At 38.0% G+C, this 10,669-nt stretch overlaps 1 protein-coding gene across 1 annotated transcript; it reads left to right on the top strand.

Moving 5' to 3' along the window:
* Nucleotides 1-217: 217 nt before the first annotated feature.
* Nucleotides 218-10,669, top strand: mat1a (methionine adenosyltransferase 1A). The gene is made up of 11 exons (XM_074645880.1): nucleotides 218-474; nucleotides 2,723-2,800; nucleotides 3,218-3,340; nucleotides 3,432-3,544; nucleotides 4,927-5,070; nucleotides 5,933-6,058; nucleotides 6,157-6,249; nucleotides 6,366-6,548; nucleotides 6,681-6,814; nucleotides 8,912-9,255; nucleotides 9,476-10,669. Exons 1-10 carry the CDS (start codon nucleotides 408-410, stop codon nucleotides 9,012-9,014), a joined length of 1,164 nt encoding a protein of 387 aa, XP_074501981.1. The 5' UTR covers nucleotides 218-407; the 3' UTR covers nucleotides 9,015-9,255; nucleotides 9,476-10,669.

The following is a 10,669-nucleotide window of genomic DNA, read 5'->3' as shown; positions in this document are numbered from 1 at the left end:
AAGGGGTTAACAAGCAGTTTCCACAAGCTGTAAATGCCCTCCCCCCATCCACTCCCCCCTGGAATGGACTGTCCCATGGCTTCACATAACGAATGTGTGTGTGTGTGTGTGTGTGTGTGTGTGTATGTATGTATGTATGTATGTGTGTGTGTGTGTGTGAGCGACAGATTGTGCGCGTGTGCGTTCTCTTAGCCGTATATATATTGGGCCATGTGGACACAGACGTGGAGTTTTGTGAGGTAGACTTTGTATTGGCTGCACGGCTGTTGGGCTCACTTTCTTCATTTGTCTCTTAAAGAGAACCAGCAGGACTATAAAGCAGCCTTCAAGTGTCTCTGGACTGCTTGTTGGAGGGAACTGAGGAAACTTTTCGAGAGTCTCTCCAAGTACCTGGCCCCATAGAAACAATGAGTGACGTGCTGGACGAGGGTTCTTTCATGTTCACGTCGGAGTCCGTAGGAGAGGGACATCCAGGTGAGCTACCCGTGTGTGAAACTGGGACACAGAGAATGAAGTGTTTTAAAGTGTTTGCTTGTCAAATTTCTTTACAATTTGTTGCAAAAAGAAACATCCAATTTTAAAAAACAAACATCTTTACCTTTTTTTTTCAACTACACACAGAGAAATCGATTTAACATTTCTACTAAAACTGCAGAAACATAGACATGCATATAAATAAACTATGCAAGTTGGACTTGTCCAAAATATCTCCACGGTGCTGAGTATTTACTCTCCAAGCGTGGCTGGTATTCCATTCACAGCAACATGTGTTTACTCCCCTCACGCTCACTTATGGGCAGCTGGAGGTGAACGTGTGTGACACACTGGTGTAAGGTTGCAACTAGTATGTTAGCACTGAAATAGAGATAATACAAGTAAAGCCAAAATGCATGCTGCTACAGAACGACGACATCGAACAGCCTTGACCTAATTAAAATGGCCCATTACAGTTTCTCTGTGGATTGCTATTTGATGTGGGTGTCAACTCTTGTCATTCAAGTCCAACAATTGACAATCCCATATTGGCAATACTTTAATTTAAGTCCCCCTATTTAGCATTTATTAGCAATATATAAATATTTAATAAATGTTTTTTAACATTCTAGTTGTAAACAGATATAAATGTTTATTAATGCATTTTTCAACAAATATAACTCTTCCTGTGGGTACCCATAAGTGGAGGCTGGTATATAATTAATAACAATATAGTCAAATGCAGTTGTAATAATATAACATTTTTCTTCATAATAATAATAATAAATTTGACTTATATAGCACTTTTCAGGAACTCAAAGACTCTTAACAGTATAGACGGTTATAGAAGTTATAATTGCTGATAAATACTGCATATTTAACAAACCCTTAAAATGTCCTTACAGCTGCATTATAGTGTGTTATAAATTAAATATTTATATACTGCTAGGAAATATTACCCAGATTTTCTACACACACCTGAGTAAGCTTGTCTAACTTAAAACATAATGATTAAAGCTGAAACGTACTCTACCCTCTACACTGCTGCCTTTAGACCACCCCCCCTTGTCAATGTGTTAAATATGTTACAAAGCCCCCTGCGCTAAATCGATAATCAGTAAATTCAGCTTCACAGATAATAGCAGAACGTGACGACTGAGCCACCAATATTATCGTGTCATAATTTGTTATTCAACTTTTTATTGATTTTTAAAGAAAAGGTTTGAAACACGACAAAAAGTACATCTTTATTGTACAAAGATATCATATCTCACTCTGTAAATCGTGGAGTTAGACATTACTTAAATTAATAAGAAACAAACATTATCCATAAAATGCCAAACCATCAGACACCTAATGGCCAGCGAAAAGAAAGGAAGAGAAAAACAAACACTTGGTACTCATATTCTAAAAAGGCACTTTAGCTATTTCCAAACCATCTTTTAAAATAGCATGCACTTTGTGTCAGCAGTGCTGTGAAGAAAATCAGATGGCTAAATCTTCCAGAAACATAGTCAACCGTAAGAATACCATTTTTAGTTCCTTTTTGTTTCCTTATACTAGCAGATGGTTAATGTTAAATAACAGTGCAGCCTAATGATAAAATTCAAAGGGTTAAGACTTTCCATACAGTGTTTGTACATTCATAGAGGTGTGTGGCCTTGGTAAAGAGCTGCAGAACACACCTTTTGATGTGATAACACACCAACATCTGGGCTGTTCCCACAGATAGTGGCCTTTTTTGGGGGGGGATCAAAGATACGTAGTCCTACACCTACAGACTAGACTGTAAACTGCAATCTAAAGTAAAGATGGAAAACATTTAATATTAACTTTATTGATCCGTATCTGAGAATTAGTGCTAAAACTATATTTTGAGGTTCTCAGTGTCGTGTCGAGTCAATGCAACCAGATGTTCATGTTGTTTTTGATGAAACGTGTGTTGCATTGCTTCAGCAGGATGACGGAGAGAGATGAATGGAGTGGTTTGTGAGGCATTGTCCTGCTGCTGCACTCAAATCCACCTGATACAACTTCCTGTTTGAAATATTAACGTTTAACCTTTCAGAGAAATATTTATAAAACCTACATTAATAATGCTACAATATATTGGGTTTTTTTCAAATAGATTTTTCAGATAGATTTCAAATAAAAACGTCTAGAAATCTCAGTGCAATTATTAATTCAAATCACACTATCTATATTCTGAGTCTAAACTTTTTGTTTAATGCTTGTCGCCTCTCCACAGACAAGATTTGTGACCAGATCAGTGATGCCGTCCTGGACGCTCACCTGAAGCAGGACCCAGATGCCAAAGTGGCCTGTGGTGAGTAAACTAGAATTCAGATCGAGTTAATGTTATTTTGTTTTAAACATGGAGACACAGAGGTAGAGTTTATGAAACCATCAACTCAATATCTTCTTTTTTTACATCCTCCTAAGTAAGACAAACGGCAACATGTGAGTCATTCAGTTTTGACATAGATGAGTACAAACAAACAGTGTCCTGCTTAGGTAAATCCTCGGGATTGAGATTATTTATCGTATTTCAATATTGACTTCTGAGTGCCACATGTTGACCGCTCACAAGAGCAACCCTGTGAACTTGCTAATAACGACAATCTGGCCTGTCATGTTGTTGCAACATCTATTTCCAAGGGGTCGAAGTCAAAAAGTAGATCTGTGTCCACAGACGTTCTAATATCACAAAGAGCTTAAAAGTATGTGTTGATTGTATTGACAGAGACGGTGTGCAAGACCGGCATGGTGTTGCTCTGTGGAGAGATCACATCTCGGGCCAACGTGGACTACCAGAGGGTGGTGAGGGACGCCATCAAACACATCGGCTACGACAACTCTGACAAAGGTGAGAAAAAAACTTGGAAATCAACAAAAATAGAGGTAATATGCACTCTGTGTTGACAGCTTTCTCTCTCTCATTCACTCTCGTTCTGTAGGTTTTGACTATAAGACATGTAATGTGCTGGTGGCTCTGGAGCAGCAGAGTCCGGACATTGCTCAGGGGGTCCACGTTGACAGATTGGAGGAGGACATTGGAGCCGGAGACCAGGTAAGACTGTTGCAACAGGACAATGTGTCCTTTGGTTCATGTTGGCTGGAGGCCTGGGTGATAGTGACACAAGTCAAATATCACAATGTCAAAGAATTGAGATAATTCAGCAGTGGTGGAGGAAGTACTCCGATCCTTTACTTAAGTAAATACTCCATTAAAAGTCCTGTATTTAAAATCCTACTAAAGTAAAAGTGCAGCTAAAAGTACTTGAAGTATCAAAAGTAAATGTACTCGTTATGCAGAAAAAATGGCCCCTGTGACTGACATATTAATACTGATGTATCAATGCGCACATTTTACTGTTGTAGCTGGCTAAGGTTGAGCTAGTTTTAGCTACTTTATATAGTCAGGTCGTTTAGTCCAGTTGTTCCCTACCAAGGGGTTGGGCCCCCTCCACTGGGTCACAAGATCAATCTGAGGAGATGATAAATGAGGGTTGGAAAGAAGGAAAAACACAAATTTGTATTTATTTTTTGGACTATAGTAACTATAACTACTAAAAAGTACAATAATGTTGTAGAATTTTACTTAAGTATATTAATTCAATAAATGTATTTAGTTACATTCCACCACTGAAATTTAAATGAAGTGTAATTCAATCTGTAAGACAATGAAAAAGTCAACAATTAAAATTAGGGCTGTCAATCGATTAAAATTTTTAATCACGATTAATCGCAAGATGGCAAACTCAAGCCCAAGAGGCAACAACAGCTGTCAGTGTGCTGACTTGACTATGCCTTGCCCAAACTGCATGTGATTATCCTAAAGTGGGCATGTCTGTAAAGGGGAGACTCGTGGGTACCCATAGAACCCATTTTCATTCACATATCTTGAGGTCAGAGGTCATGTGACCCCTTTTGAAAATAGACATGCCAGTTTTTCCTCGCCAAAATTGGGCGCGAGTTTGGAGCGTTATTTAGCCGACAAGCTAGTATGTCATGGTGCCAATGCATTCCTTTTTAATGTCTTTTTACCAACATGTTTGATACAAGAAGTGCTCTTTTCATTTATTATATCTTATATCATATAATATCAGTATAACTAGGACTAGCTGACTCCTCGCAGGCTGCAGTGTAGAACAATGCATATCTCACCTCTGTTTTAATTACAATATTGTTTTTATTTACTTGCATAATCATTTGATGGTATACTGTATTTACTGCCAAAGCTGACCATTTTATTAATATGTAATGTTTGTTATAATTGGATAACCCCCATAAAAATATTGTTAAAAAAAGTGCAATGCAAGTCAATATTTTGTCATTGTCTACCTTTTTGTTACAGATTCAGCCAACATTACTATTTCCTGCTGACGATGATCTGTTCATTATACAGTTTACATCTTTCTGTTTCTGTTCTGACTCTCTCTCTCTCTACAGGGTCTGATGTTCGGCTACGCCACGGATGAGACAGAGGAGTGCATGCCTCTCACCATCGTCTTAGCCCACAGACTCAACTCAAAGATGGCTGAGCTCAGACGCAGTGGCGCCATCGCCTGGCTGCGTCCCGACTCTAAAACACAGGTGAAGTGCAAGACTTTCCCCCCCTCCCAAAACAGAAACCACACCACAACAGTCTTTCTATGAATTACTTTATTGTTTCTACTCTGGATGTCTTCCAATTCAAGAGATTTATTTTGGTCGCAGCAGACAAAATCGGATCAGCGGTGGCTACTGCAAGTATTTAAAGTCTGGGCAAAGCAAAAATAACCCTGTTCAGAGTTTATCACACCACAGAAAAATGTGTTATTAACCACCCAGACAAATTTGGATTATTAAAAAAAATGGCAAGTATAGAAGATTACTACATAGTTCAGTCTTTGCAGTTATTTTCTAACATGTATAATTTGTTCGGGAAACAAATCTCTGATTTTACTTTACCCGAACTTTAACAAAAAGCTCTCTGTTTAAATAATAGACTTTAGACTGATTTCGAGCTGCTGACTGCAGCTCCGTGACATTAAGTGTGTATTGCCTTCGTATCCCAGGTCAAATAGAACGCCAGGCAAGAGAGAGTAGGTCAGAGTTCACACCGGGTATTCAAACACAGAGCTTTAGATTTATCACAGATTGGACTAAGCAGTAAGCACACATTTTTACTACACCACAGAAGTATTATGTGACTATGTATTTACCTGGCTATTGCAAATACAACCACTTTTTTTTCTGGGATGTTATAGGAAATCAGGCAAATTTCATTCAGAGTTTCAAGTTAGGGTCTGCACGATAAAACCGATACAATCAAACTGTGGGGAAATTTGGGTGACTAGAGCAGCAGGAAATTGGGTAAATGAGAATAAAAGAGAGAGAACTGTAGATTAAGTCAGTAATTATAACAAATTCCAACAGGTCGTACCAGCTTTTTGACTTCTTGTGTGTCCCACAGGTGACGGTACATTATGACCAGAAGGACGGAGCTGTGATCCCCAAGAGAGTTCACACCATCGTGATCTCTGTCCAGCACGATGACTGCATCTCTCTGGAGGAACAGAAGAGTGTCCTCAAGGAGAAGGTAGAGCCTCATAAACGCACCTAACTGGGCTCTGACTGATGTACTGCTGAGGAAATGAAGTCATGTCTTTCGGTTTAATGTTGCATTGATTCCATCAGGTGATCAAAGCCGTGGTTCCTGCTAAATATTTGGATGACAAGACCATCTACCACCTCCAGCCTAGCGGTCGCTTCGTCATCGGAGGACCTCAGGTGACCATCACATACACAAGCTGTTTATTTCATCTAGAAAACAAACAACGAAATTTTAGAGAGAAAAAAAATCACCCCTGATTTTTGCTCATCGTTTCTTCTTTTCTGTCCAACAGGGTGATGCTGGTGTGACAGGCAGGAAGATCATTGTAGACACATACGGAGGTTGGGGCGCTCACGGTGGCGGAGCTTTCTCCGGCAAAGACTTCTCAAAGGTGGACCGCTCTGCTGCCTACGCTGCCCGCTGGGTGGCCAAGTCTCTGGTCAAAGCCAAACTGTGCAGGAGAGTTCTGGTTCAGGTGAGCGTACAGCGTCATTCATTCAGCCATCCAAACATGCATGAGGGCTAAGGCTATGTGTAGATGACCTGTGTCTGAAGCATAAACGTGCTGATTAAAACATTTCTTTCTACCCATCTGTGTGTGTTGCAGGTGTCTTATGCTATCGGAGTGGCCCGACCTCTGTCCATCTCCTTGTTCACCTACGGTTCCTCCCAGAAAACAGAGTCAGAGCTGCTCCAGATTGTCAACAAGAACTTTGATCTGCGGCCAGGAGTCATTGTCAGGTAAATACAACAATATGACCTCTGTATCCTCCTTAGGCGAGACGATGTCAAGGCTGCTTCATTTTAGGCCACTGTGTGTAGAAGTCATCATAGCATATTTATGTCATCACTAGGGGGCACCAAATCATACACAGTGGCTTTAAGAGGGTAGCTTTTGTCTTCATTCAACTCTTCTGCAGTGCAGGCTGTATGCAATTACAGAAAGATTAGATAAACGTTCAGTTGTCAAACCTTGAATTTATTTATTTCATGTTTATTTGTACACAGCATGAACCAACACCACAGCATTTATAGCCTAATACCCATCCCTACATGGGCCTCAAAACTCAAGACTAAAATACATACAGAGCAGCACAAACAATGATGCAATAAAATTATCTTAAAACTCAGTGACAGGCAATTAGATTATTAATGGGTCCTGATTGATCACTTCAGAAACTTGAGTTAAAAATCCTCCTAGTCGTGACACATTCAGAGTTCCTACACAGCTTTTAATTCAAGCAATACTAAAACAGTGCAATGTTTTTGTCTTGCAAATTTAAATAACTGTATACCAGCAATCCCTTCAGTAAAGGAGGGGCTATTCATGTACAATTCACCTTGGAACTAGAAAAGACAACTAAAGTCCATTAGCTTTGTGTCACACGGCATACTTCTTGCCTTGCTTTTGATGACATCAAGCTCCCTCTGGCCCGCGCTCTCTCACACAGTGGTAAATATTTTGGCCGCGCTCGCTGCTGCAAACGCCATGAAAAACACTGCTTGTATGATCAATTTATTTTTACATTTTAGAAAACAGAATATGGGCAAAAGTCTGGAAACACATTTTTCCATACTATCTTTTTTTCCTTTTTTCATACTTATCCAGACCTGTACATTACTAAAATGAGATGCCATACTTTTACATACTGCGTAGGAAACATGTTTTATAACATGCTATACTATGACTTCATGATATACTATGCTATGACCTTTAATGATAATTTCATGACTTACTTTATTGACTTATGATATTTTTAGGACATAATATACTATGATATTTTTAATGGCATACTATACTATGGCGCTTATGACTTTCTTCGTGACATACTATATAATGACATTTTTAATGGTATTCTATACCACTATTATTTTTTTAAGCATACCAATACTATGACTTTTTTTTTTTCATGACATACTATACCATGACTATTAATTGAAGACATGCTTCTATGACTTAATAACTTTTTAATAATATTTTTATGACATATTATACTATGACTTTTTTCATTAAATACTATACTATGACATCTGTATGACATATTATACTGTAATTTTTATTACATTTTCTTTCAACATTTTTCATGACCTACTATACCTACTATGACCTTTATTATTACTTTAAGGCATATAATACTATGATTTTTTTATGACATACTATGAGTTTCTTCCTGACATACTATAATATGACATTTTTAATGGTATTCTATACCATGACTTTTTATGATTTTTTACTGACACACTTTTAGTTTTTAGACATTTTGTTGATATTATTTTAAGACAAATCATACTTTTTATGATTTTTCAAATGACACACTATACTATGACTTTTTTAATTACCTGCTATAGTATATTTTATGACTTTTTTAATGACATACCATACTATGACTTAAATGGTATACTATGACTTTATAACTTTGAAAAATTTTATGACATACTATATTGACTTTTTAAGACATTTTGAAAATATTTGTATCTACAAAAGGGTCTGCCCTGTAAAAAAGGTTAGGGAACCGCTGCTTTAAGACAAACTATACTATTACTTTTTTAATGACCTGCTAGTATGATATCTTATTACTTTAAGACATACCATAATTACTTTTATGATTTCTTTAATGACATTTTTATGACTTATTTCATGAAGTGGTATACAATGACTTTTAATGAAATCTGCATGACATGACATACTATGCCATGACTATTTTTATCACTTTAATACATACCATACTATGACTTTTAATGACATTTTTTTTTTCAAACAACATAGGTATTATCCTGTGCTGTGTTTACCTGTCCTGTCTCACCTCTGATGTTGCATTTCTTCTGTATCCTCCATAGGGAACTGAACCTGAAGAGACCAATCTACCAGCAGACAGCCTCTTATGGCCACTTTGGTCGACCAGAGTTTACTTGGGAGACGCCCAAAAAGCTTGTCTACTAAATACTCCACCTGCTTGTCCTGATCCACTCACCTGGAAGCTGTACGAGGACATTTTTTAATAGGAAGAAGAAAAGCCAAAGTTAGGGATAAGTCAGCTTTAAAGAGGTGAGAACATAATTATATGCACGAGTGGCCAACGGACATATAATGGGACACTCTCCCAATGAGAAGAGAGACATTGCAGAGGACATCTCAGTAACTAGTAATCCCCCACCCCCATGCAAGTGTTGGTGCTTTAGAAGTATATTAGGGGCGCCTGGGTTAGCTCAGTTGGTAGAGCGGGCGTCCATGTATCAAGGCTTGGTCCTGACCGCGGCGGCCCGGGTTCGAATCCGGCCTGTGGCCCTTTCCGCATCCACTCTCTCTCTCTCCCCCCTTTCCAAGACTCTATCCACTGTCCTCTGAATAAAAAAATGGAAAATGCCCCCAAAAAAATAACTTTAAAAAAAAAAAAAAAGAAGTATACTAGTCAAAGATCTTCCCTGGTAACATAAAGGAACATCACAGCAAATAAAATCCTCTGAAGATAAATACCTCTACCCCACTAGAAGCAGTGATTTACCTCAAAGCTGCAAATGTTCCTTTACGTACAGAAACCACCTCAGTGCTTCATTTACAAAAATTGCTATTGACAACGACAAGTATCTCATCAGTGACTATCACATGAATGAAATAAGTAATTGTTGCTCAACCAAAGGCTCAGCTTTAGAAGAAAATTTAATTTTTTTTGTCATGACTGTAAAATTCCTTTCCTAAGTCTTATTTTGTAATGTGTGCTACAGAAAGCTGTTTGCACTGTTACAATCACCGTAGTACGACAAGACAGGTCATTAAAACATGGAGAGAGCTCTTATCTCTGAAGCATTTGTTACAATAAATCAAATGTAAAATAGCCATGCAGTCTTAGTTTCCATACTGCTCTTCTTTTCTGTCATCCTTTCGTTTTAATATCAAGCTGCTTTTTTGCCGCACAGCTCACCTGGTGGCTGATTTGTACCTTTATGTCTTTTTTTTTTATTTACCTGCAGGCTGTGACTGAGTCTGTAGATGTGACTCATTTTAGCAAATAACTTGAAGTCTCTTCTCTCTTTGCTCTCTGCAGTGGATTACCCAGCTGCACACCGTTGAGACTAAAGCATTTAGTGCACCACTGATGTCTTAAAATTGCTGCATTTTTACAATGTTATGAGCCTATGCTAATCCAAGTCAATATCTGACAGCACACCTTGGTGCAGATCTCTTCTATATCTTTGACAAATTTACTTAATTTCTAACTCAATTGCAGACTGAGATCCTTCCCCTTGGATTTAGAAGGGAACAGGGAGTGTTTATTAAAATATATTTCTAAACAGGGCATTTAGAAAATTGAATTTTATGTCCGCTTATGCCAGTGCTTTAACTCAAAGTAATATAATTCTTTACTTCTGATAGGATTTAGGAAGTGTGAAAACTACTCACCTTAAAACTTCATGTCTGTAGAGGTCCAGGATTTTGTGGTGCGTGTAACAACCCGTGCGTTCAGCTACAGCCGACATTATTTTGTAAGAGGTTTTCTCTATTTAATGTGTTGATCTGTGTCATCTTCTGTCAACTCTGTTGGAAAAGAAACTGGACAATGTAAATAATTAAACAATAAAGAATATTGAAGATATAAA

Source organism: Sebastes fasciatus, chromosome 9 (genome assembly GCF_043250625.1).
Source record: "Sebastes fasciatus isolate fSebFas1 chromosome 9, fSebFas1.pri, whole genome shotgun sequence".
Lineage (NCBI taxonomy): Eukaryota > Metazoa > Chordata > Actinopteri > Perciformes > Sebastidae > Sebastes > Sebastes fasciatus.
The sequence above is the reverse complement of the archived record's forward strand: the minus strand, read 5'-3'. Positions and strand labels throughout refer to the sequence as shown.

Bases quoted from the DNA above. Each gene is read 5' to 3' on its own strand.
- mat1a (XM_074645880.1), top strand. From the start codon at position 408: ATGAGTGACGTGCTGGACGAGGGTTCTTTCATGTTCACGTCGGAGTCC. The intron at 475-2,722 runs GTGAGCTACCCG...GCCTCTCCACAG, and splicing joins CGTAGGAGAGGGACATCCAG to ACAAGATTTGTGACCAGATC. The intron at 6,059-6,156 runs GTAGAGCCTCAT...TGATTCCATCAG, and splicing joins AGAGTGTCCTCAAGGAGAAG to GTGATCAAAGCCGTGGTTCC.